Source organism: Podarcis bocagei (genome assembly GCF_964188305.1).
Source record: "Podarcis bocagei genome assembly, chromosome: 7".
Taxonomy (NCBI): domain Eukaryota; kingdom Metazoa; phylum Chordata; class Lepidosauria; order Squamata; family Lacertidae; genus Podarcis; species Podarcis bocagei.
Window position 1 is genome coordinate 21775638 of NC_138132.1, and position 27919 is coordinate 21803556.

General features: G+C 46.9%; 1 protein-coding gene across 1 annotated transcript; it reads right to left on the reverse strand.

Moving 5' to 3' along the window:
- Positions 1 to 3080: 3080 nt before the first annotated feature.
- Positions 3081 to 8860, reverse strand: CITED4 (Cbp/p300 interacting transactivator with Glu/Asp rich carboxy-terminal domain 4). Its single transcript, XM_081202070.1, has 2 exons — positions 8540 to 8860; positions 3081 to 5172 (listed from the first exon to the last, which is right to left on the reverse strand). Exon 2 carries the CDS (start codon positions 5157 to 5159, stop codon positions 4494 to 4496), a length of 666 nt encoding a protein of 221 aa, XP_081058196.1. The 5' UTR covers positions 5160 to 5172; positions 8540 to 8860; the 3' UTR covers positions 3081 to 4493.
- Positions 8861 to 27919: the final 19059 nt, after the last annotated feature.

Genomic DNA, 27919 nt, shown 5'->3' on the forward strand with positions numbered 1-27919 from the left:
CTGGGTTTTATTTTTTTGTTTAAAGAAGCAGTTTTGCAAGCCATGTGAAACACCTCTCTCTCTCCCTGAAATCCTGGAGGTGGGCTAGATAGAGAAACGGTCTCATCTGACAGAGGGAAGATGCCATATATCAAAGTAAAATATGACAAAAGTTGGAAGTTACAGTGGTACCTCGGGTTAAGTACTTAATTCGTTCCAGAAGTCCATTCTTAACATGAAACTGTTCTTAACTTGAAGCACCACTTTAGCTAATGGGGCCTCCTGCTGCCACCGCAGCACGATTTCTGTTCTCATCCTGAAGCAAAGTTCTTAACCTGAGGTACTATTTCTGGGTTAGCGGAGTCTGTAACCTGAAACGTATGTAACCCGAGGTACCACTGTATTTCCTCCCCCCCACCTCTCACACACAAACAAAAACAGTGTCTTCTCTGCAACAACTGTACATTTCCTGAAAATGTGAATATATCCCTTGTGGTGTTTGTTTTCCAATTCCTCTTTCAGGTGTTGTTTATCTGTAGGTATTAAGAGGTCCAACTGCTCATTACCAAAGAGACCCTTGCTACTTCTTCTTGATAGCCCATTTTGCACTTTTCGCTGTGCCCTGTACACAGGGTCACGTAATACTTTACATCTAGGAACCAAGAATTATTTCTTTGTTGCCTCCTATCCAAACCCTGAGTCGTCCCAGAGCTGCTTACTTTCAAGAATTTTGCATCGCATTCCTGCAGACCATCCTTCCCCTATTAGGTGCCCTCCAGAAGTTTGGGGCACCATCAGGTTGGAGAAAGTTGCTTCAGTCATAGCCTGAGACCAAGCTGTTGTTTTACAGCTCCAGTGCAAGCATGTAATAGGGTAACTGTACCAGAACAATAATTATTGATATGCGATCAGGCAGAATGCCTTCTTGGTAGTGGCACCCTCCCTGTGGAACGCCCTCCCATGAGATGTCAAGGAGATAAAGAACCACACAACTTTTAGAACACATCTGAAAGCAGCCTTGTATCGCGAAGTTTTTAATATTTGACATTTTATTAAGCTTTTGTGTGTGTTGGAAGCCGCCCAGAGTGGCCGGGACAACCCAGGAGATGGGCTGGTTACAAATAATAATAGAAATAATTTTATTATTACCACACTTTTTCCTCTAAGGAGCTCAAGGTGGCATACATCCTTTTCACACACACCCTCATTTAATCCCCACAATAACCTTATGAGGTAGGTTAGGCTGGGAGGCGATGACTGACCCGAAGCGGGAATTTGAACACTGGTCTCCCAGGTCCTAACCTGACACTCTAACCGCTACGTAAAGGTAAAGGTACCCCTGACCGCTAGGTCCAGTCCCGGACGACTCTGGGGTTGTGGTGCTCATTTCGCTTTATTGGCCTAGGGAGCCGGCGTACAGCTTCCGGGTCGTGTGGCCACCATGACTAAGCCGCTTCTGGCAAACCAGAGCAGCGCACGGGAATGCTACATAACACTGGCCAATATCAGGAGCCAATAGCTTTTTGTACTGGAACTTCCAGGAAAACTGTTTTATCTCCTGCTTGACTGCAGACCTATCCACTTTTAAAGCAACACAGACTTGTATTGTTTAATCACAGGTACACTGCGTAAAATCAGCAGTTTTGAACTATACATTAGAAGCTGTGTTCATTTTCATATGTTGCTTCATCTTTTTAACACAGCTGTTTTTATTTTAATAAATGCTAGGCGTTTTAACGTCTGCTTTCATTGGATATTTTATGCAACCACTTGGAGGTTTTCATCAATAAATTAAATACATTTCACACATATAGCTGTGCTGGCCCACAGGAGAGGGAGGTGAGGTTAATGTGGAGAGGGGCAGAAAGCCACCTTAAGCACCTCAGAGGGAAGGAGGGATATAAATGGAATTAAAACTATGCTCCTAGGAAAATACTTCCTCAGAGGTCACCACTAGACTTTGCATAAGGGACACATGGGGTGTCCAGTTTTTGAGAAGTTGCAATAAGATCGAATTTTACAAGCATGGCAAAATGGCAGCACAGACAGGGGTACAGACAGGTCAGGAGAAATTTTTAATTTGCTGTTTAATGTGAAGGACCTAAAATCTACCCTGTTTCGCTCTGCCCTGAATTCTACATCTCTGCCCCATCTGCTTCTCTGGAAGCTCTTCACCGCAAAGTATTAAGGCAGCCAGTTAACAAGGGCATACAGACACACAGGAATCAGCAAAACGGCCAAGGTAAGCTAGTCAACTCACTAAACCATTATCATAGGAAGAAACTAAAATGCTAAATTTAATCAACAATTACCATAAGTGGGTTTTTTGGGGGGCAGGTGGTACAGCAGTAGGAATAAAGAACCGGCGCTGGATTGAGTTACTAATTGTGTACATTTGCAAACCAGGCAGGAAAGCAGTTAACTGCTAGTTTATCTCCGTTTCCCTTTTACTCGAGGCTCACCAACAAAACCTAAATTTAGTCTGGCCGCAAACGCCAAAATGTTGTTGACTCATCTTATTTAGATCAGAGAGACTACCCTGCCAGTTCTATATAGAAGACACACATTTGAAGCTGACAGCGGGAGGTATAAAGGTAATTTCAAAAGGCATCTTTAATATAACCCCCCCCCCCGCAACTCATGTGAAGTCATTGAATGTACTGGAAGCTGCCTTATACAAAGGCAGGGCACTAATCCGCTGAGCCCAGCATTGTGTACTGTACATGGACTGGCAGCAGCTCTCCAGGCCACCAGGCAGAGGTTCTTCCCAGCACCTGCTCCTTGGAGATCTTTCTTTAATGGGATCTGCCGTAACTGAACCTAGGATTTTCTGCGTGCAAGTGAGGTGCTGAGCACACAGTCCCTCCTTTTGTTTCCAGACAAGCGAGAAACTCTCGCTTAGCTTTGCACATGTGCTGGTTGTCAGTTTCGTAGAGAAAACGGGACTACTTACGTGTCCAAGAGAGACATAAGCTCACCCAAGTCACTTTTTAGAAAAAAAGACAGGAAACCCAGAGACTTTCAACCACTTCCAGGACCCACGCTGCATTTTCTAAACAGGGAGATTTAAAAAGCAAGAGGCACGGCCCAAACAAAACAGGTTCAATGTTGAGGTTTTAGCTTTTATTTTGGAAAAAAAAAATCACCTGTACATTCTCACTTCATCGATCAACAATGATGTGCTACCGTGTGCTTGCGACAAGAGGGGACAGCAGAAGCTCCAGAGGCCCGCCAACCTGAGCAGCAAACTTTCCAAAAGCCTTTGGAAACGAGACCGAGAAAGGAAACAAGCCGCTCCGCCGCAAACTTATTTTCCTCTTTTCCGAGAAACACAATTAAGAACTAAGAATTTACATTTGAGCCCCAGCAGGGAGGGAGATAGATAGATAGGGTGCTGGTTTTTCTTTTTTTCAGCCTTGCTCTCAGTTACTGATAGCAGAACAAAAACCCCATGGAAGTGTTGGAGGGGCATGCATTCCCCAGCCTTCACCGTTAGCCCTTCCCAATAATCTCAGAAGGCAAATAAATCCGAGCCCTTCCAAATAAATACGGACTAGAAACACACAAGTGATAAATAAGATTTTTTTTTTTAAAAAAGAATCAGTAATATACACAATTACAAGGATTTTATTTGGTTTCAGAGGCAGAGAAAGAAGAGCTCCGATGGCATCTTAAAAGCCCGTGTTTGTAGTAGCCGGAAAAGGAAGTCAAAGGATCTTATAACCGATTGGTTAATCCCACTCTCCCCTGCACCGAACCCCAAAATGTCATCCGCTGAAGTTTCGCTTTAAAAACAAAACAAAAACCTGATGGAAGTAAAAAAGAACACAGAACAATACACAACCTGAGGGCAATGATCTATGATCTCTTCAAGTCAAGGAGAGAGACTGGTTGCTAATTCCACAGTACTGAGGAGCAATAAAGAGATTGAGGCTTACAAAGAAGAGCAAGCCATTTATTTATTTTTACCTCCTGCCCACTCTTTCAGTGAAAGAATGGCTTAAAAACAAAAACCAGACACTGAATGTAGAGGGGCTTGCTAGACTTTCTTGACAAAGCCAACAGCGGAGTGGATTCTCAGCAACTTGCCCCCCCCCTTGTAGTCCAAACTCAAGGCAGTAGTTGTTTTTTGCAGGGTGGGGGGAGAGAGAAGGCCATGCAGGTGGAAAAAAGGCCATTTTGTTTTTCTTGAAATTCTGTAGCTGCCATAGGCACAACCCGAGGACACGACTCCATCTCTGCGCCGTCTCGTCTGCAAAAAACAACAACACAGACACCTTTCCGATTCCTCCCCCCTCCCCTACACAAGAGGAGCACGACAGTGCAAAGCAAAAAAGAGGGCGGGGGGGGGGGAAGCCTCCAAATGATTGTCCATTGTTATTTCCAGGAGGTGGGGGCAAGGGCGACCTGGGAAAGCCTGTAGATCTGTGCAGGGGGAAGATCAGGAAGTAGGGGTGTGTGGTGGTGGAGATCAAGCCACAAAGAGAAGCGCCAGCTCCCACAGCAGAGCCATCTCAACAGCTGATGGCGCTGGTCTGCTGTTTGCTGACAAAGTCCGAGATGAAGTCAAACTCGTTCTGTCCCAGAAAGAGTTCGGGCAGCTCCTGAACCCGGTCCAAGCCGAGCTCCATGACCAGAGACGTCAAGACCTCTTCGTCGATGGGATCCGTGTCCATAACGTTCAAGGTCAGGGCCGGAGAGGGCAGGTGCTGCATCCCCAGGTGCTGCCCGGGTCCCATCCTGTATTGCGGCACCCCTGCCCCGATGGGCCCGTTGTTCATGCCCATGAGGGGGTGGCCCTGGTATTGCGTGTTCAGTTTCTGCAAGTGCATGCTAGCCATGAGCTGCTGAGTGCCCACCGGTCCCAAGTATTGTTGCTGTTGCTGCTGCTGCTGTTGCTGCTGGTGTTGTTGTTGTTGTTGCTGCTGGCTCGGATTGCTGAACATCATGGCGCCTGGGACCTGGTGGTGCCCCATCTGTCCATTGATGTTGGGCCTCTGCCTCATGCCTCCGTCCAGGGCAGGGCCTCCGTACTGCATCATCTGGTGGTTGGCGGGGAGCGTCCTTAGCACGTGCTGCTGCTGCTGCTGCGGAGGGCCTTGCATCCCGTTCATGCCTATCCGGTAGCCCTGCATCCCGTTCACCCCGTGGCTCATCGACATCATCATGTGGTCAGCCATCGCAAGCTGGGCACTGGAAGACAAAAGGAGGAGGGTCATGTACAAGGCAGCACAGGGTCCCGTCCCCCCAAAAAACCATGCAGTGTTTGAAATTAGCCAGGCGCATCTTGCACTCTGGCGATCAACCGCTTGCGACCAAGTGAAGATGCTTGGAGCCAGGACAGCGCCTGATATCTCCGACACCTGGAAAGGTGCATGCCTGGGGATCATTGGACCACACGCTAACACCACATCCTGTAGGATTCTCTCAGTTGTTATCTTTTAAACCTGCCCAACCAGAATGAATTTCAGGAACCCCAAACGCTTTTTCTGTGAAGCCTGAGCAGCAGCAGTCGCCATTAAGAAAAAGAGGTTGGAATAGGCTGATATATACGTGGACTGTCCCTGGATCAAGTGACTTTTCTTCTTCAAGTTCTCCAAATTATTAACTACCATATTTTTTGGACCATAACACTCACTTTTTTCCTCCTAGAAAGTAAGGGGAAATGTCTGTGCGTGTTATGGAGGGAATGCCTACGGGTGGCATGCCTACGGGTTTTCCTCCTCTAAAAACTACGTGCGTGTTATGGTTGGGTGCGTGTTATAGAGCGAAAAATACGGTAGCTCAAGGTTGTCCTCTGAACTAGCCAGATGTTCAACTGAGAATCAATCGCAGCCAGTCCATCATTTGAAAATTAAGACTTTAGAGCCGCCTCCCCAAAAATGGCGACTAGACATTCTGTTTTGGCGACTGTAACTGTGGTTTAAGGGGCCATTTGGCACCTAGTTTATATACCCGAGTTTCTAACACTGCTGCCACGGCATATGCAAGCCTGCTCCTGGGATAGCAACACATGAGTCTAGAGCGGGGTGGTCAAGGCCTTTTTTGGCAGCCCCCAGCCTCGGTGCCTCCTTCCCAAAGCTGGTAAGCAAGGAAGTGGGCTTGGGGAAGACAGTGTGAGGCTCTGAGTCCCAGAGTATTCCCGTCTCCACATTTGGGAAGGAGGTGGGACCCTGCCAGAGCCTCGCACCTTCTTCCCAAAGCCTGGCACCTCACTTACTTGGCTTTGGGAAGGCAGCATGGGGAGGGGGTTGTCGTCAATTTTTTGCCTCGCTTCCCCTGCCTGAGCGAAGTACTCTTGCAGCCACTTGGAGTGAAAAGTTGGGCTGCCCCATTCTAGATGGTACAGGGCTCCCAAGTGCCCCTTTCCCCTGCTCCAGAAGTTATATTTTGCATACATCTTTTCAACAAGGCATTTCATAGTGACACACACACACGGCTTCTGCACCATTCATCCTCTCAACCACCCTGCAAGGTAGGTTAGGCCAAGAACTCAGCGGAGAAGCAAACCTGGTCTGCGAGTTAACAGGTGCACATTGTTTCCCGAAAACAGTGTTTCCTAAACTTGGGTCGCTAGCTGTTTCCCCCCGAACTACAATTCCCATTATCCATGATCACTGGTCTTACTATCTCGGGATGATGGGAGTTGTAGTCCAAAAACAGATGGAGACTCAAGTTTGGGAAACACTGTTCTAAAGCCAGGGTGGAAAATGTGTGGCCCTCCCTGTATTCCTGCCCCTAAATTATCATCAGCCTCCGTCAGAATGGCCCAATGGCTGGGGCGATGGGAGCATTAAGTGTGGCAACATCCGGCTGGACCCAGGTTGTGCCCATCATGGCTAGGGCAATGGCCTAGAGCCAATGCACTGAAGGAAACTGTGCTTTGTGTGTGTGCGCCTGCACATATAGAATTACAACCTCTCTCTTATCTACAGTGGCAGATGGCAGGGACTCCCCCTTCCCTAACAGGTCATGTGGTAGAGAGGCTTTGGGGGTGGAGGAAAAGTTTGTAGTGGGAGGCAACTAGAGTATCTACTAAGGCAGCACTGTCCAACAGCCACGGTCAGCTGAGAAGGGGACACACATCCAAGGACACAAGAGACCACAAAGCCCTTCCTGGGTCAGGACAAATGCAACAGCCCATTTGTCACAACAGCCAACCAAATGCCTCCAAAAGGCTGTTTAACATAACCCTCTCCTTGTTGCTGCTGCTCCCAAGGAACTGGCAATTCCGAGATACACTGCCTCTGAACATGGAGGTTCCATATGGGCCGGAGTGGGGAACTGCAACATGATGTTGTAGCGTACGGTCGCCACCCAACAAATAGTCTCGTCCTGGGCACCACAGTCACCCTGGAGCAAAGGTTATGTAGTTCTGCCTAGGCCTCCCAGGGGGAGGAAAAGGAAAAGAAAGGTGGGGGGGGGGCTCTTCTTCCCATGGCTTTTCCCCGCAAGGCTATCTAGTGCTTGAGGGACAAGGTTTGGGCTGTCACCCTAAATCCTTTTGTATGTATCATGGTTCTTGAAAGTGTAATAATGGGTGCTTTAGTTCACAGCATACATCCCTTCCCCTTTCAATCCATAACTCTTAGGCTGGGTTTTTTAAATTCGGTTATCCAAGTATGGAGAAACAAGTACCTTTATCTCTCTCCACCCGATGCCCCCCCCTTACTTCCCATCTGACATGCACTCAGCCAACAGGATCTGATTATCAGGATGCACTGCCCTATCCTAACAGACTGGCCAGGAATGCACTCATCTAATCCCTTTTTAAAAACAGATCTTAGCTGGTGGCCCTCCTAACCCAAGCCGAGGCTCCATGGCGCCCCCTAGAGGAGCGACAGGGTAACGACAATGCTGCCCCCTAGCGCACGGGAGGATGAAGATTACCTCGCCACCCTCCCCAAGTCACCGATTTGTCATTCCTGCCCAACCCCGGGACACCTTAAGCAGCTTGCAAATACGAAAGCAGGCCGCTGGCAGCGAATAGAGCATTTATGCAATGAGTTTTACATTCCGGATAAACGCAGGCGACCTTGTGCATGGAAATAAAAAGTCTGTTGCAACGTCCCCGACGCCGTCGGATCGCAGAATCCGGTCGCGGCGCTGGTAATGCGCCTCGCAGAATGCAAGCAGCAGCGCGCCCGTTCCCTAACCCGCTTCCCATGGCCAACCCCCCTCCCCGCTTCCCTCTCTTTTTCTCTCTCTCCTCCTCCTCCTCCCCTTTGCCGGCTCCAGGCAGCTCCCGCCCCGGCACATTCCGCCAGCACAAAGATCAGCACTTTGAACACAGAAGTTTAACCCTTGCCTGCCTGCTCCCGAGCAACAGACAATGCCGCCGAAGGAGCGCTCCGCGCAAATGAGGGCTCGGGCTGGTGCTGGGCTGGAAAGGAGAAGGAAAAAACCCGTTTTCCTGGCCACCCCGACGAACGGCAGGCAATGCAAAATAAATAAAAATAATAGTTTTCAGATCGTGGCCGTCTCCGCGGAGCCTCTCGACGCCCAATGTCACCCTCCTTTCCCCGCCGTGGTTTCCTCGACTCCCTCCTCGGCTACATACCCCAAAGGCGGCGATCCGAAGGGAAGGCTGCAAACTCGCAAATGGCCCTGCTGAGAAAGTCACCCCTCGGCAGAAGGAGGAAAGCGGCGGCGGCTCCTCTTTCTTCCCTTCCTTACACGCGGCTGCTATTCCCACGAGCGAGCTGGCCAGCCTGCCCGCTGCGCTTGCAAAGGCACCCCCAGCCCGGCCGCATCAATTCCAAGCGGCGGGTCCCCCCTCCGGCGGCGGCTGCTGCTGCTGCTCCTCCGCCTCCTCTTTCTCCGGCTCCCAGCCGAACCCTCGCAGGCGCCGCTGTGTGTATTTGCAAGTAGGTTAAACTTCAGCGTTTTTTAATATATATACATACACACACAGAGAGAGGGAGAAGCCGGAGGGGGGCGGAGCCAAAGTCCCCGCCCCTGCGCCTCTGATTGGTCCAGCTCTCCCAAATAGCTCTTCTCCCCCCTCCCCAGCCTGGATGCTTTTTCCAAAGCGGCGAAGAGGGGGCCGAGGTGAAGAATCGCAGGGTCCCGCCTACCTGTTTTTGTTTCATCTCCGAAGAAGGAGGGATTGCAACACAATGGCGGGAGTTTGCAGCATATGCAAAGGCAGGAGGAGGAGGAGGAAAGGACGGGTGGGGGGAAGCGCTGCCTGCCTGCCTGCCTGCTTTCTTCCATCTGTCCATCTCTCCTCCTTCCCTCTCCAAACCGGCTCGCCTAACAACCCTCTTTGCCGGTGCTCATCTTGCGCACGATGGCGTGCGCGCACGTAACGTGTGTATGCATGCAAACAAACACGAGGACAGAGGGAGAGAGTGGAAAGCGGGGGGGGGGGCAGGAGAGGATCATTGCAGCCTTTGCTCTCCCCTGGGAAGCGTGAGAGGGCGCAGAGGATGGCTGCCGGCTGCCGGCCAAGATATTGCGAGGCGCATTGTTTATTATTAACTCCCGGGCCCCGGTGGGGAGCGCATTCCTCGCCCTGACCTGCCTTTTGTTATGCAAATACAGAGGGGATGTTAATCTGCTGCCACGCGGTTGGAAAGAGGTGGCCCTTGCGAATGGCTCAATTAACCACAGGGCGCTGGACGGGGAGGAGCGGGTGGCGCAATACTGCGCGTTCCCGCTGGTCGCGCGCGCGATGCCTTCCTCCTCCTCCTCCTGCTTAATTTCCCAAGCGTTTTCCAAGAAAAGCGAGGGAACTTTTTTGTTTTTAAGGGCATCTGAGTGACTCGTTCCCTGAATTGCTGTTTGGGGTTTTTTGTTTTTTTTGCGCACCCCACTTTGCTTTTCATTCTTACACTTCAACTCTGTTAACACCTGAAAGGATAACAAAGGAACTTCAAAGGGAGGCTGCAGTGAGAAGCTGCTGCGTGAGAACTTCTCAAGAAATTCAATTCCTTTCGTTTGGGCCTGAATACAGACAATGGTTTCCCACCTTAGATGCTGATTGACTCAGCATTTCTGAAGGTGTAAAGGGCCATTGCATATTTTGCATACAAACTCTAATTGAATTGTTCCAGCTTGCCCCCCCCCCCCCATTCCAATTGCCATATAACTTCTACCATTTCCTCCTTATATTGCTCTTGTTATGCCTATCACCAGGGCCTGCTTGTTAGAAGTGGGTCACGCCCCTACTGGTTCGTTCTATTGGACATAGTGGAAAGACACACCTACTCCTTATCTGTTCCATTGCTTGACCTTTTGGCTTCACTTTCCAAAGCCCGCCTCCAGTTTTGTGTCTCTTTGCTCAGGGCATATGTACCTGACACACTTAATCGACTACTTACTGAAGCAGCAAATGAGACTTTGGCCCACATGTTAGTGTGACAAAAACAGCCAAATTTCAGAATGGTTGCAGTATCAATTTGCTAGATCTCGAAGAGTAGGATTTTTCTCTCTTCCCTAGGGTTGGAATATCTGGAGGGGGTTTCCCTTTGGGGTAAAATCGAGGACAAAATTCACCTTTCAAAAACTAGGCTAAAACCAAGGATTCTTTTGGTATTACTGTACATTTGTTTGGTTGGAGTTTGTATTCATTTGACCTTTTCATATTGCTAAGACAAAGCTAATCCTACGAATTGCATTACTAGAACATCTAGGACCAGGGTAAAACTCTTCAAAATTATTAATTTTGCTGCTGCTGCTGCCAGAAGTGCAATGTTTACATTAACAATATTGAAGGGTACATTTACAATATTGAAATGTTGTTTTCTACACTGTGTTCTTTGTTGCTTTTTTGCTGCTACTACTATTTTGCTACTACTCCTGTTACAAAATTGTGCTTTACAAAATATTTCTATTGAGAAATATAGTGCAACTGAACCATTGCATTGTTGTAAGGCTCTTTAAACTGCTCCCAGACTTCGGAATTACCTTCCTAGAGAGGCTAGACCGGCTCCTTCCTTGCTGTCCTTCTGCTGGCAGGTGAAGACTATTTTATTCTGAAAAGCTTTTGGGAACTTTTTTTCTTTTTTTAAAAGGAAAGTGCTTCGAATAGTGCTTTGCTGTTTTTACTGTATGTATTTTAATAGATTTGGTTTTATAATCTTTATATACAGATAGGTAGCTGTGTTGGTCTGCCATAGTCAAAATAAAAAAAATCCCTTCCAGTAGCACCTTAAAGACCAACTAAGTTAGTTCTTGGTATGAGCTTTCGTGTGCATGCACACTTCTTCAGATACACTGAAACAGAAGTTGCCAGACCCTTCTATATAGTGAGAAGGTGGGGAGGGGTATTACTCAGAAGGGTGGTGGGAATGGGAGATTGGCAGATAGCTGAGATGAGCCTGTTGACGACTCTTAACAACTGTAATAGGTCTTACAGGAAAAGGCAAGGGGTGAGAAGGTGAGGAATGGCTTAGTCATGTATAATGAGATAAGAATCCAATGTCTTTGTTCAGACCAGGTCTCTCCATGGTTTTAAGTTTGGTAATGAGTTGCAATTCAGCAGCTTCTCTTTCCAGTCTATTTCTGAAATTCCTTTGTAGTAAAACAGCTACTTTGAGATCTTGTATAGAATGTCCTGGGAGATTGAAGTGTTCTCACCTTCTCACCCCTTGCCTTTTCCTGTAAGACCTATTACAGTCGTTAAGAGTCGTCAACAGGCTCATCTCAGCTATCTGCCAATCTCCCATTCCCACCACCCTTCTGAGTAATACCCCTCCCCACCTTCTCACTATATAGAAGGGTCTGGCAACTTCTGTTTCAGTGTATCTGAAGAAGTGTGCATGCACACAAAGCTCATACCAAGAACTAACTTAGTTGGTCTTTAAGGTGCTACTGGAAGGAATCTTTATATAGTTTAATTACTGTTACCTTACAAGAAAGGAGATTCTGACTAAACACAAGAAATAACTTTCTGACTGTAAGAGCTGTTTGATAGTGGGATGGACTCCCTCCGAAGGTGGGGACTCTCCTTTATTGGGGGATTATAAGCAGCGGTTGGGTAGCCATCAGTCATGGATGCTTTAGCTCAGTGGTGTTCAAACTTTTTGCAAAGAGGGCCAGATTTGATGACGTGAAGGGCTGTGGGGGCCGACCAAAGTTGTTGACCTTTTTAGGAGTTGGAGTTGTTGAGCTTCTTTTAGGATTGAAGTTATTGAGGGTTTTTAAAGGATTTTACCCCAGGAAATAAACTGCCACAGGGGCCGGATTAAATCGACCAGCGGGCCGGATTAGGCCCCCCAAACAGACTTTGGACATGCCTGCTTTAGCTGAAATCCCTGCATTGGTGACCCTCAGTGTCACCCTCCCAACTCTACAGTTCTAAGATTCTATGATCCTGTATATGGTTTTCAGCTTTCTGTATGTTATCTGTGTTGTTTTAATTTCTGTAAGCTGCCTTGAGTCCTGGTGTGAGAAAAAGGCTGGTTATAAATAAACACAATAATAATGATACTTCCTTGTGGAAAGGCTGCATACAAATAAACGCAATGATGATGGTATGATTGGGAAGCACTGAGAAGTATGCCTTTCCCATCCTTGGGCAAAAGACCTCCACTTTTAGACGTGAGGCCCCCGCTTTTGGGTAGCAGCGAAATGGAGCAGATGAGAATCTTCTGTTCCTCTTTCTCAGGTATACAAAAATAGCATGTGATGTGGACCTGCTGCCACTTCCTTGGAGTTAAGTGGCTTGGGAAAGCACACACCAAATATTGACTTCAATTCTGCTCTGTTTGGCCCAGGAACTTTGTTCTAGCAGTTGGGCTCTTCCTTCTGCTGTTTTGAGGCCTGGTGCTACACAGCACAGCATCCTTGAGCACCTACCGTAGCTCCAGCGCTGTGGCACGGCCCGCTGCTGATTTCTGATTGGTGTTGGCTGGGTGGCCGGCTCTACTTCCCACAATGCACCACTGCTCTGGGGGCATTGTGGGAAATTAAAATGGCCGTCCACCACCCATTGTGGGGTTGGCAGTTATCATTTATGTTTCCCATAATGCCCCTGATGTGGCATGGCTTCAGGGCATTATGGGAAATTTAGATAGCCCCTTGCTGTCTGCCACTGATGAGAGTGCTGTCACTGCCAGGTGAACCCACTGATGTAGAAGAGGACCCACTTTTCCAAAGGTCTACTTTAAACTTGGAGCCAGCCTGGACTATACTTCTCATTGGGTCTCTTTTACCTACCTCACAAGGTTATTGTGAGGATAAAATGGAGGGGAACCATCTTGAGGTCCATAGTGATAGGCTCAGTGAAAAATACGTCAATAAATACACCATACATTTAAAACACATGGCTTAAGCCTCCAAATCCTGGGATTTGAAGTTTACCCCTCACAGAGCTACAGTTCCCAGGAGCCTTAACAAATTGGAGTTCTGGGGGGTTCTTGGGGGGGGGGAGCCACTTGATTTAAATGTGCTTTAAATGTATTGTATGGATGTAACCATAGATGGTGCTTGAATTCCCCCAAAGAATCCTGGGAACTGTTGTTTGTTAAGGGTGCAGGGAATTGTAGCTTTGTGGGTGGCAAATCGCAGTTCCCAGGGCTTTTTGAGAGAAGCCATGTGCTTTCTTTCAGTGTATGATGTGAATGCAGCCAATAACTGATGGATAAAAGTGGTATGTCCCTGGAAAAACAAACCACACATCTCCACCTTTAGTTGACAGAACAGAGGGATTGGACCCGCCCTTCAAAACAAATATGGTTAAAACAAAATTGATAGGGGATCATGGGAGAATTTCATAGGGGCTGGTGAAAATGAGAAGTCCTGATTTGATCCCTCTTCATGTTGCATACAAATAACCCTGTGAGCAATGAGGGGTCTTATCCAACTCAGCCAAAAGTCGGTGGTTTATATCCAAAATACAAAAGGTTTCATTTTATTTACACCTCTTCTTTGCATTGTGGATTTATTTGTGGGGCAGAACAAGTTTGACTTCATCTCAGATTTTGGCACCAGGGCGGCTGGCAAAGGAAAAGGGATTTGCGCAATGCAATTAGAAATGAGACGCGGGCTCTGTTGTGATGAGGCAATGTGCAGAAGTGATGAAGGTTGGGAAAAATAATCCCAACTTCCCCTGTGGATGCAGAGATTGCTGGAGTCTTAATGGCTGCTACCACTCAGGGAATAGATTCTGGAGTCATTGTGGATTCACTCACTGGAAAACAAACAGCAGTGCAACGTAAACAGAAGGTTAGGAATGATTCATAGTTCAGGATGCTGTTGTCTGATGATTTCAGTGAATGAGGGCCCTTTCAGATGCAATGCTTCTCATATCTGGAAGCCTTCAGCCCAGGGATGGGAATTCTGTAGCTCTCCAGATATTCTCCAACTCCATCTCCCATTAGCCCCAGCCAGTATGGTCAACAGTCCAGGATGATGGGAGTTGTAGTCCAGCAACACCTTCGTTGCCACAGATCCCCCATCCCTGCTTTAGCCAGTTTATTGCATTACCTTGAATGTTGGACTTAGAGCAGGGAGACACGGGTTCAAGTCCCCACTTAGCCTAGAAGTGCCTTAGATAAACTTGGATCTGTCAGTATCGTTCAGCGTATCCTACTAATAATATGCAATCACACCTGATTGCTCATTCATGTGCAGATAAATAAGTTGAAGCACAGGGCTGGAAGATTCTTTCACTAACTAACTAACTCACTAACTCACTAACTCAGAGGAGCTGAGTTCCAGATGGGGGTCTGCCTGATCACAATATGACACAGCCATGTAGCTCACTGGGTAATAATAATAATAATAATAATAATAATAATAATAATAATAATAATTTATTTATACCCCACCCATCTGGCTGGGCTTCCCCAGCCACTCTGGGCGGCTTCCAAAAAAAATTCAAATACTGTAATACATCAAACATTAAAAGCTTCCCTAAACAGGACTGCCTTCAGATGTCTTCTAAAAGTCTGGTGGTTGTTGTTCTCTTTGACATCTGGTGGGAGGGTGCCACTACCGAGAAGGCCCTCTGCCCTGTAACTTGGCTTCTTGCAGTGAGGGAACTGCCAGATCTTGGGCCAGTTGCTTACTCTCAGCCTAACCTACCTCCCAGGGTTGTTATGAGCATAAAAAGGTGTGTGTGTGTGTGGGGGATGTACGTGGAATATAAATGTAATAATCAATTCATTAATCAGGCAGTGTCTGTTCCATTGTCAAATAGCTCTTACTGTTAGGATGTTTTGCCTAATGTTTAGCAGAAACCCGCTTCCCTGGAATTTCCTCCCATCAGTACTTTGCCTTCTGGAAAAACAGGGAACAAATCTCCTTCATCAGCCTTCTGTGTGTAGCAGGCATGCATGGGGGAAGGAACATACGGTAGCTTAGTGGCAGAGCAGCTGCCTTGCAAACGGAAGGTCTCAGTTTCAATCCTGGTATCTCCAGGTTGGGTCAGGAATTCACCTGCCTGAAACCCTGGAAAGCCCCATCTGCTCCACTCCCCATCACGGATCCCTTGAAAATTGCTGACAAGTCTTGGAGGAGCACCGAATGGTTTTCTTGCCTCTTGTCGCAATTGTTCTGTGCTGTGTTAGATGCTACACGGTTTCTAAGAACATTTTTATTGTTTCTTCTGTTGCACATATAACACTACAACTGAATTTTAGGGAACATAAATTGTAATGCAATAAAACCTGCTATCTAGCCCAAATATTTCCTTATTGTGATTGAATAAAATGCATGCATCCCGCCCTTTAATCTCGGTACCCCAAAGGGCAAGAGATTTACTATTCCAAAAGGTGAACATTCCACAAAAGTGGCCCAGTATTTTCCTACAGGCAGCGGGGATGGGCAGCTAAAGCCCCTGCCCTGACTTCACAATATTTCAGCCCTTGCCATTTTTCTAAAACAGTGTTGCTGCTCTCATGGCCAGGGATTTTTTTTTACAAGGCATCCCTTCATGGCCTCAGCCCTCCATCGTTCTTCTACCCTCTTATTTACCCCTCATTTCCTTGTGTTTACAGTGTGTGATATATTTCAACACTCCCTGTGGACCAGTTACAATGCTACTTTCCCCATGTTTCACCCACAGGGAACTTGGTTGCATGAGTAGAGTATGAGGTCACATTCCACCCCCAGGGGATATATATTTATAGATTAGTTTCTGGGCCATGTGGTTTCCTCCCCCCCCTCTCCCCCTCCAGCTCCAAAATCAGCAGGTTCTTGCTTCAGCCTCTCTTCTTCACCGCCAAGGCAAACTCTCTCACTTCTCTACATACCTAGTACTGTTTAACACAGGATCTTTTCCCTGAACGAGTACAAGGGGGGAAAAGCCACACTCATGCACCCTTCTTACTTGTGAACATCACGCATGGGTCCATTCAGCCCTGTCTTTGTAGAAACTGATTTAATAACAAAACAAGAGTTGATACCTCCCCCTTCGCTAGCATTGCTGGGGATACGGGGTGGGACAAATGAAGATGGATTGGATAAAGTATTGATTCTGTATTTATTGTTAGCTGCTGGGTGCCAATTGTTAAGAAGATGGAAATATTTACAGGGGACAAATAAGGATTTATGGTACAGTCAAAACGGCCCAAAACTGTTGCTCAGAAATCAAGGTGTAGTAAGTCACACTTAGAAAAAAAGCTCACTGAAATCCATGGGAAATTACCATGATTAACTCAGTCAAATGATTTCGACAGATCTACTGTTTTCTGTGGATAAGGGACGCGGGTGGAGCTGTGGGTTAAACCACAGAGCCTAGGACTTGCCGATCCGAAGGTCGACGGTTCAAATCCCCGCGACGGGGTGAGCTCCCGTTGCTCGGTCCCTGCTCCTGCCAACCTAGCAGTTCGAAAGCACGTCAAAGTGCAAGTAGATAAATTGGTACCGCTCCGGCGGGAAGGTAAACTGCATTTCCATGCGCTGTGCTGGTTCGCCAGAAGCGGCTTAGTCATGCTGGAAGCTGTACGCCGGCTCCCTCGGCCAGTAAAGCGAGATGAGTGCCGCAACCCCAGAGTCGGCCACGACTGGACATAATGGTCAGGGGTCCCTTTACCTTTACCTTTACTGTTTTCTGTAGGATTTTGCTGTGCCAGAAAGTTCCCCTGAAGAATTCATTGGCAGGATTGAACTCCCTGCCCATCAGCTGATGGGTGGCAGGTTCAATCCTCCATTTTGCAGGGCCTGGCTGCACCAGTGACTTCCCCACAGGGAACAAAGGCACTGCTGAACCAAACAGGATTGAACTCTTCAGCCAAATGCTGATGGACACAGAGTTTATTCCTGTTTTCTCGTTGATTGGATGTGCAACTCACATCTCTGTCTGCCCCTACACCTAATATCAGGTGTGGGGAAGGTGGCCATGGGGTTCCTTACCCCTGCTCTGCTCTACTCTTGGCCTGGATCCAATTTTATGTGCTATGACATGCTAGACTTTGGCGAATTTCCTTAAAAATAGCTCAAAAACTATAAGAAAAGCTCAACAACTTTGGTAAAAAATACCAAAACACCACCCAATTTTGAGGCAACTGATGAACACAGCTATGTTACCATATATGTTACCAAAAATCACTGATGTACACTATATTCACAAATAAAATGATAACAAACTAGGATCTAATAAGACAGCTGCCCCAGGAATGCCTGGCCAAAAGTCCCTGAGAATGTGACCAATAGCAGCAGAATCCAAATAAAGAAATGCTTTTAGGAAAAAGCTAATGGAAACAGGAGAGTTTTCAGATCTTTGCCCCCAAATGCAATAAGTAACAAAATAAAATAAAGATTGGGGATCCAGTACCGAGCAGGAGTTTGGACTAGGTGTCATCCAGAGTATGCTTCTAAGCAGGCAGCTGCCATTTCCCCATAGTCCATTAACAATTAACTTGTTTAAAACCATTCCGCTTAGAATGAAACATGTCAGGTGATTTATACTTCGGTTTTTACTGTTTTGTGCATTGACTTCATGATTGCCCTGCAGTGTATTTTTGCGTGTTTACTCAGAGGTAAGACAATGCTGCGTTTACTGGGGCTTACTCCCTGGTAAGTATGCTTTGAATTGTAGGCTCCGTCATCCTAGTGTTTTTGACTGTAGGCCTAAGTCAAGAGTCAGTTTGGGGGAACGGACTCCATAGTAGCAGCCCATGAATTATCAGCCACTAGAAAGTGGGGATGTCTTTCCACTTGGATGAGATCCTGCACAACTCTCAGGAGCTTGAGACTGCTGACCTTCAACACATTTGGGAGGATTCCTTCTGTTTACACAGGGCCTGCCCCAGCAGGAGGTTGGGTTGGGTGCTCAGGGGCTGTGCTCAGAAGGAGGGGTTTTGGCTTTTCAAACAGGCGATGACTAAGTCAATTAATTGTTTAATTATGTAATGATTGTTTGTAACTTTGGAACTGTCAGCGTGCACTTGCCAAATCCAGCGTGTGCAGCTCTGTTATGTATACCTGTGGAGGGAGTACATGTGCGCACACACCCATGGATGGAACTCCATGCACGGCCCTGACCATGGAAGCGATAGAGATTGCGCAGCTGAGCTTACTTCTGCACTTTGAATCGGCTCTGCAAAGCTGTGTCTTTGGCCCCATCTGCACTATGTATTTAAAACAGTACCATACTACTTTAAACAACTATAGCAGGAGTCGGCAAACTTTTTCAGCAGGGGGCCGGTCCACTTTCCCTCAGACCTTGTGGAGGGCCAGACTATATTTTGAAAAATAATAATAATAATGAACGAATTCCTATGCTCCACAAATAACCCAGAGATGCATTTTAAATAAAAGCACACATTCTACTCAAGTAAAAACACGCTGATTCCCGGACCGTTCGTGGGCCGGATTTAGAAGGCAATTGGGCTGGATCCGGCCCCTGGGCCTTAGTTTGCCTACCCATGAACTATACTATAGCATCTCTCAAAGAATCCTGGGAACTGCTGTTTGTTAAGGGTGCTGAGAATTGTTGGGAGAACCCTATTCCCCTCAAGGAGCTACAATTCGCAGAGCGGTTTAACAGCCAATCTTTCTTCCCAGGGAACTCTGGGAATTGTAGCTTTATGAGAAGGATAGGGTTCTCCCAATAACTCTCAAGATACAGTGCCCAGGATTCTTTGGGGGAAAGCCAAGTGGTATGGTGCCATTTTAAATGTGTAGCGTAGATGGGGTCTTAAGAAGACACTTATTACTCTTGCAAGAGATGCTTAAAAGTCAAAAGTGAGGGTGTCCTGTTGCATCTGTGCTGGAAGAGTGTTCCACGCCATGGGACTGGCATAACATTAGGTGCCTGACTTGTAGTTGAGGCCAGCTGGTGGCAGTTCCTCCAGGTGATCTCAGACTGAGCTGGAAGGTATCCTGGACCCAAGTGATTCAGGGAATTGTGAACTAAAACAAGAGCTGTGAACCTGGCCAGTTCAGATGCTCTAGCAGAGGCAGAGCCGTAGCTAGGTGATCTTGCGCCCCTGGCAGAACTGTCCAGATTTCGCCCCCTACCACGGACAAATTAGCTCTTCTTTCCGCCTCTCCTCCAACCGCCACTCCACCCATTCAATTCACCCTCTATTTAAAACCATTTCCTATGAGGCAATATTTATATTTATTGACATATTTTTAGCCGATATTGCTCCTCCCCCATCACCTGTACCCTACAGCCCTGAGCAGAGCTGTCATATGCTATCAACTGTTTGTACCCAACAGCAGTCTAGCTGCTACTTTCTGCACATGCTAGAGCTTCCAGACTAGGCCCAAGGGCAGCCTCACATAATAATCCAATCCTGAGGTGACCAGTAGCTGGACTATGGTGGGCAAGTAATATTATACAGTCATACCTCGGGTTGAATGTGCTTCAGGTTGAGCGCTTTCGGGTTGCACTCCGCGGCAACCCAGAAGTAACGGAGTGCATTGCTTCTGGGTTTAACCGCTCGCGCATGCGCAGACGCTGAAAACGACGTCACGCGCATGCGCGGAAGCGGCAAAACGCGACCCGCGCACATGCGCTGTCACGTCTTACGTTCTATTCAGGATGCGAATGGGGCTCCGGAACAGATCCTGTTCACATCCTGAGGTACCACTGTACTGATATGCCCATAGCTGACATACCAGGCCAAGTTGGTAAAAGGCACTCGTAGCCATAGAGACCACATTTTGATGCTAACAGTGTTGTGAGGATGCGGCGAAAAACTTGCAGGCCTAAGGAGCACCTAGCCAGTAAAAAGTTTGTGAACCAAGAGGCCTCCTCCTCTTTCTGCTGCTGTGTGCTCGCCTGTCCTCTGTGAGCACACAAGCAGTGAGTAGTGCGAGGAGATGAAGGAGCATGCTCCGTTTCCCTGTCTGGAGGTTGGCCGTGGGCTCCCTTGCTGAGGTGTGGGCCTGCTCGAGCCGAATCACGGAGCACACATAGCCCTAGTCATAGCACAAACAAATGATCTATCTAGGCAGTTCTTGAGAGAGCCATATAATCATGACAGGAACAAGCTCCACACTTTCATGGGTGGGTAGGACGTCCTTGGCTTGCCCTGGCAGCTGAACCAAAGTCACCTTGTCTGCACTGAGTCACAATGAATTGATGCGACTTGCCCCAAAAAGTCACATGTGAGAAAGTTGGTGGAGAGGACCTGCTTGCTGTTCAGCAAATGGCCTTTGCTAGAAGCTGTTTCAAAAATACAGTGGTGCCTCGCAAGACTAAATTAATTTGTTCCGCGAGTTTTTTCGTCTAGCGAATTTTTCGTCTTGCGAAGCACGGTGTCGGAAAAGTTTTGGAAAAGCTTCAAAAATCACCCAAAACCTCAATAAAGGCTACCACACCACGTTCTATGAGTTGCTCCTCGAAGTCAAGTCGCAACTGTATTAACGGTGTTAAGAAAAAGGAAACAAACTTGCAAGACGTTTTTGTCTTGCGAAGCAAGCCCATAGGGAAATTCGTCTTGCGAAGCAGCTCAAAAACCGCAAAACCCTTTCGTCTAGCGGGTTTTTCGTCTTGCGAGGCATTCGTCTTGCGGGGCACCACTGTAATGTTATGAGTTTTCTATTAGATTTCTGTGAATGGGTCCCCCCCCCCCATCAATGTAGGTTACCTGAGGCACACTTGGCCAGAGATTTAGATTTATTAATAGTTCTGGCAAAGTTGCCAAGTGCCTTGTATTTTTGTTTCAGAGAGATTGGATGATTATTACTGATGGTTGGGAAAGGCTGGAGAATCTTTCTACCCTCCCAGCTGAGGAATGTTGAAATCTAATCAGTGGATGAATGAATGGTTAAGAAAGAATCGAGATATCTTTACTTTTATTTATTGCTTACATTTTAATCCCACCCTTCTTTCAAAATAGCTCAGGGTGTTGTTGTTCATATCCCACCACCAGTTTTATCTCCACAAAAATCCGGTGAGGTAGTTGATATATAATGACTGACCTAAGGTTACCTATTCTGAGAGGGGTTGTGGTGTTAGTCTGTTGCAACAAAAAACCAACCAAGCAAACAAACAAAACAAAGAATCCTGAAAGACCAACATATTAACACATAAACGTAAGGCAGCTTCTAGACTGTCTTGACCGTCAAATTCAAAGTACGCAGTAGAAGTCACTTTGGCATTCTTTGCACAATAAGCCCACTTCCAAATGGAGCTTTTTTGTGAGCAAGAAAATGGTAGGAAAATGTACAATTGTTTGGCGTCACTTGAGGCCCCCACTTGCATTATACATTTTAATGTTATTTCATTTCATTTATTTTATAAAATTTATACCCCGCTTCACTGTAAAAAACAAACAAAACCGAAGCAGTTTACAATACATTTAAAGCAGTATCATACTACTTTAAACAGTCGTGGCTTCCCCCAAGGATTCTTGGGAGTGCTAACAGTTGTTAGAAAACCTCTATTTCCTTCAGAGAGCTACAATTCCCAGAGTTTCCTGGGAGGAGGGAATGACTGTTAAACCGCTCTGAGATTCTCAATAGAAGTCGAAATTAAAAACAAGGGTGTTGTTTTTTTTTTTAAACAGAATATAAAGAAAATTGTCAAAAGAGCATTATAAGCTACAATTACAGATTAAAACAGATGTCAGCTTTATATGTCTGGGTAGGTTTGCCTAAACAAGAAAGTTTTTAGCAGGTTTGAAAAAGAGTACAGTGAAGGTACCTTCCTAATGTCAAGAGGCAGGGAGTTCCGCAGTGTAGAAGCTGCCACACTAAAAGATCATTACAAATATGTAAAAAGCACCATGCTCCATTTTTAAAAGTGCAAGTTCTGCAGACTGAAGCACTTCAGTAGGCATATATGAAGCAAATATGAATCCATTTCGTAAAAATTAACGAAAAGTGATGCCAGCCACACACTGTGCAAATTCCCCTCTATACATTTATGCAACATTTATGTTTGGGTTGTTGCCGAGGGCGTAGGAAAAGCACTCCGTGGCCCCATCCCACCTTGCCGGCTTGTTCCAGACTTAAAAGTAGCAAAATAAAAGTGCAAACTTCCTGAATCGTTCTCTTGTATTTACTTTTCCTCTTGGCCTTTGGAGGCTGGCTTTGCTGACTGGCTTTCCTGCTACGCTTCCCACTCTCTTGCCTTGGTGTTTGCTTTTAATTAAAAGCAAAAGAGGCAGCTGAGGGGAGACCCGAGTCAATTTAGCTCCGTTTATTGGAGAGCAGCCATTTTGGAGGCTTGCTCCACTTCCCCCAACATCGCTCAGAACTCGCAGCGCTATTCGTAATTAGCTGGTCTTTGCTCATCATCCTTGGTCTTTGCTTTGACATAAACATGCACAGCAAGTTCCTACATGGTCTAATTAAACACCTCTCCCCCATGAGGAGGATGTGAAAGGCTTGTAATACCTGCTGGAATAAGAGAGCATGGACAGGGTGCAGCTGAGGTCTACTCCTGTCGGTAGTTTCAACAGGAGCCGAGCTAGAAGATGGGCTCGTTTCACCTCTCCTGCCCTCAGCAAAGGGCTTCAGAACCAGCTCTTGACAGGGCTTGGCATCTGAAGCCTGTTTTATGTGCCAGGGATCTGGCCTGGGAGCATGTGGTGCACTGTGCCAATAGGAGAGAGAAAGAGAGAGGGTTTGTGGGCATGTGAAGAGTGCCCATCCTCTCCAGGAAGTGGAACTGTAAGCACCCAGGGGCTTCAGCAGTTACCATACTTTTCCATGTATAAGACTAAAGTGGTACCTCGGGTTAAGTACTTAATTCGTTCTGGAGGTCCGTTCTTAACCTGAAACCCGAGGTACCGGGTTACTTACGCTTCAGGTTACAGACTCCGCTAACCCAGAAATAGTACCTCGGGTTAAGAACTTTGCTTCAGGATGAGAACAGAAATCGTGCTCCGGCGGTGCGGTGGCAGCAGGAGGCCCCATTAGCTAAAGTGGTGCTTCAGGTTAAGAACAGTTTCAGGTTAAGAATGGACCTCCGGAACGAATTAAGTACTTAACCCGAGGTACCACTGTATGTTTTTTTCTTTTAAAATCATGCTAAAAAGTGGGGGTTGTCTTATACTGTACATGGGTAGTGCATAGGGTAGACGTTTGATTGGTTGCTCAACAACTCTGTGCCATCTCCCCCCATTTTCTTAAATTTGAGTCCCCCCAAATAGGGGGCGTCCTATACATGGGGGCGTCTTATAGACGGAAAAGTATGGTAATTGTTTTTCAAAAAATGAAAAGTGACAATCTCTAACCGTTTTAATTGTGCAGGGCAAGCATGGACATAGCTTACTGAGCACCATTCACTAAGAACCAAACTTGACCACCCCAGGGCTGCTTCTCGGTAGCATCCACACATAACTCCCACCATCCCTGGTCATGCTTGTTGGGCTGATACGAGTTCTAGTTCTGTGACATCTGGAGACAAAACCAAAGGTTCGCCACACCTGGCCTATGTGATGCAGTTAAATCATTTTTAAATACAGTGGTACCTCGGTTGTAAACGTAATCTGTTCCGGAAGGCCGTTCGGCTTCCGAAACATTCGAAAACCGAGGTGTGGCTTCCCATTGGTTGCAAGAGCTTATTGCAGTCAGCAGAAGCTGCGTCGCACATTTGAGTTCCAAAGAGCGTTCGAAAATGGAAAAAATTACTTCCAGGTTTTTGGCGTTTGAGAACCGAAACGTTCGACAATGGAGGCATTTGGGAACTGAGGTACCACTGTATATGACTCTGTCTATTTCTGCGTTCTGGATTTTTGGTGAAGATTCGAAGCACTGAGCTTTGTGAGCTCAGGCAGGCGTCATCTTTGATTATATTTTGGCGCTTCCTTAAAACACGCTTATTTAAGAAGGCCTTTGCAGCTGTGCCATTCCGATTCTGCTTCTTCGCCGCTGCAGCTGCGTTTTATTCTGAATATTGTTCCTGCTTTTTCCTTTTTGTACATTGTTGTATCTTTATTATAGCGGCTTCAGTGAAGAGGCGGGACAGGAATGTTTGAAATATTACTGCTAAGGAGGTTCCTCATCCCCTTTAGGCCCCAGACAACAAAATTTACAGCTACAGGCCTGCCAGGAAGTACCACTGTGGGAAGGAGCATTTGTCAAGTTAAGCCGAGATTAACTTTACATGGTTAACCTTACTCTGGAAGAGAAAGCTCTGCAGCCCCACCCGGTGAACTGTCTGCCTTCAGTCCGTATGTGGAGTGAGATGCTTCTGCATGCTTCAGCTGAATCTGTGAACAGAAACCTCCCAACTTGTTTCACGCACTCACTCTGTTCATCTGGGGACCCTGCTTTTTGCAGTGTTCCTGATCATGTATTCAGATGCGGGTGGCGCTGTGGTCTAAATCACTGAGCCTCTTGGACTTGCCAATTGAAAGGTCAGCGGTTCGAATCCCTGCAACAGAGTGAGTGCCCGTTGCTCTGTCCCAGCTCCTGCCAACCTAGCAGTTCAAAAGCACGCCAGTGCAAGTAGATAAATAGGTACCACTGCGGCGGGAAGGTAAATGGTGTTTCCGTGTGCTCTGGCGCTCATCCCGGTGTCCTGTTGCACCAGAAGTGGTTTAGTCATTCTGGCCAAATGACCTGGAAAGCTGTCTGTGGACAAACACCAGCTCCCTCGGCCTGAAAGCGAGATGAGCACCACAACCCCATAGTTGCCTTTGACTGGACTTAACCGTCCAGGGGTCCTTTACCTTTTACCTATTCAGAATTTATGTGGGTGCGGCAATATCTGAAAAACCACCTCCATCTCTACAGGCTGGTTTTAAGACTGGCAGAGGAGTCTCTCCACCACTTTCGATAATGTGAGGAATGGGAACTGTTTTTATGGAAGCTCCTAAATTGTGTTACTCCCTCCTCACAGATCTAGCGCCACCATTATTCAATTTCTGCCATATGCTGAAGGCACACCTCTTTATCCTGACCTACCGGCAGTGAAAGTTCTTTTTGCTGGGACCCATCTCTTTTGCTGAATCGATATTCTTCTAATCTGGTTTTACTTGTTTTAATGATTGCAACTGTTTTATTTGTTTTTATAACTATATATTATGTTGTAGCTTGCCCTTGGGCCTTATGGCGAAAGGCGGGTGAGAAATCTTATAAATAAATAAAAATCGACACCAGTGGTTCCCAAACTTTCCCCCCTCACAGACCACTTGAAAAGTGCTTGGCAGACCACTTAAGGGTTTTGGGTTTTTTTGCCTGCCCTAGCAATTTTAATGTGCTGTGCTAGATGCTGTATGATTTGTTACTGTATTTTTGTCAAACACACTGTGGAGCACAGGAACAAAGCTAAGGAAAAACACTTAGAATCATTGTGTTGGAGGGTCCTTGTGGGTCATGCGATCTTCTGTGCAGTGCCATGCATGATAGTTTAGATTTTATTGAGCAAAAGCTCAATACCCTTAAGAACAAAGGGACTTGCGTCTCTGAAATGCCAGGTAATGTACATGTGTCTATCTATTCATCTGTTCCTAATTTTTAGACAAAACAACATTGTGGAAGAGATTTTGCTGGCATCAATGGACTCATAGAGTTCTGCATTTTGGCAGCTGTTGTCAAAAGGAGTTCTGCTTCTATTACGACCCTGGCATAATTAGTCACACTCACTACTACACATTCACTGTTGTGTCATGGGCAGAATCCTTTTTCCTTCTCCCATTCACCCCTTGGGAACAGGCGGGTGGCCAACCACCTATGTTCTAGCAGGCCATTATTATTGTTTATTATACAGACTTGATTTATGCCACCCCTCATTGGGTGGAGATGTCCGCTTTGGGTGAGACATATAACATGTGAGCCAGTGTGAGCTCATGGATGCTGGGCACAGGTCATTTGGGCTTGTCTTGGGCTGAGTTGCTCCCTTGGTTCATCTGGTTTGGCTTTGGTGTGGCAGGAGGGGAACGTGGAAGAGGACAGTGTCAGGACTCCCCCCCCCCCCCGGCCGCAGCAGAAGCAAATGACCTTATCTGCTGGAGCACCTCAACTCAAGGTGGCATCTCTGAGTGTGAGGCGCCCTGATTTAGACACATAATCATCTCATAATAAGGTGGGCACAGGTCGTAACAGCAACTGGCCCAGTGAACTTTGTGGCTGGTCAGGGATGTGGATCCCAGGCTTACCAATCAAAGTCCAATATGATGGAGTGAAGGGCTGCAGCCCTTTCTGCTTTTGCATGTAGAAGATCTCCATTTCCCAGTCCAATCTTCATCTCCAGATTAGGGCTGTGAACCCCAGGGAGGGTTTCTGCTTGTCAGCACAGATCGTATTCTGCTAGAGGGACCCTTGCCACTTTGCTATTCTACAACTGTCAGCTGATCCCAATAAATTTGGCTATTATGCTATGAACTATAATGCTCTTTGGGAGATATGCATGTGTACAATACATTAACACAGGGGCCTGCGTTTCTGGACTGCACTTGTGGGTGTGGCTTTGAGGACCGCCATGACTAGCTTCTACTACACTTTACCACCACCACTCTGTGATCTCGCACGGGTCACATGGCTCACACAGGAGCACGGCTGGGAAGATGTGTGGCCTGGTTTTGGGAGTTAATATGTTGCAGATTATGCCAGGCTGCTTATTTGTTTACAACAAGGAGCCCAAGGGCTTGCACTGCCTGTCAGCTTCTTCCTTCTTGGTCTCAGCGCTGGCCTTGCAGAACTCAGCAGGGAGCAGGGATAAGGATAAATCTACACAGAGCTGGCTCTGCAGGTTATGGTCTGTGGGTATGGTCTGTGACTCCACCCACTGCGGGGCTCGCTGCCCTCCACCCTACCAGCCCCAGTGGTCACCCACCACCCCTGCTCTCTTTACAGATTTACAACTCAGCATTGCTTATGGGAAGGGCTAACTTTTCTGCAAGGGGGTGGGGCAGAGCCTAAACACAGTGTGTGAATCGGCTTTTGTTTGCACTGCAGAACCTCCCCTGTTTCACAAGACCTCGCCTTTAGCTTCTTTCACAATTGGCTGTGAACTAAGCAGCAGTGCAATTGTTCTCCATAATTGGCAACACTGGAAATCAAAGCTCATTGCAGGAACTTCCAAACAGCACCAGTAGGCACATCTTCTACTTGCATGGATGCAAACATGTGTGCATGTGCTTGAGGGGTTTGGCAGAGTTCCCATTCCCCACTGTGCTCTGCTTAAGGCTAGTCTCTCTAGATCAGCATTTCACCATGTTCTGGACTGGAGGGGCTCCCACATCTGTGTTTATGGTTGGATTGGTGTTCCTCATGCACAAACATTTTTGCAGCACCCACCAGTGCTGGATTAACCAATAATAAGAATAAGCACGTGCTTAGGGCACTAACATAGTAGGGACCGAAAAAAGAGGTTCTTCTTGTTGTTAAAAGCATCTGACATTTGATTTTTCAAAGGAGGCATCTTCAAAGGTCTAACTCTGGCCCTGAAGTCCACACAATGTTCTTGGGGGCGGGGGAAGACATGCCAGCCCATGCTTTTTCTCAATTTAATGATTTACCCTGTCCAGGAGAAACCCAATAAGAGTAAAAACAAAATATCTCAGTGGCCCATTTGCCAATTATGCCCCCTTTTGGAAGCACCCTCTGCCTCTCAGCATAAGAAGAAGAAGAGTTTGGATTT

What these genes read in the sequence shown, in the direction of transcription:
- CITED4 (XM_081202070.1), bottom strand. Translation starts at nt 5,159, where the DNA reads ATGGCTGACCACATGATGATGTCGATGAGCCACGGGGTGAACGGGATG.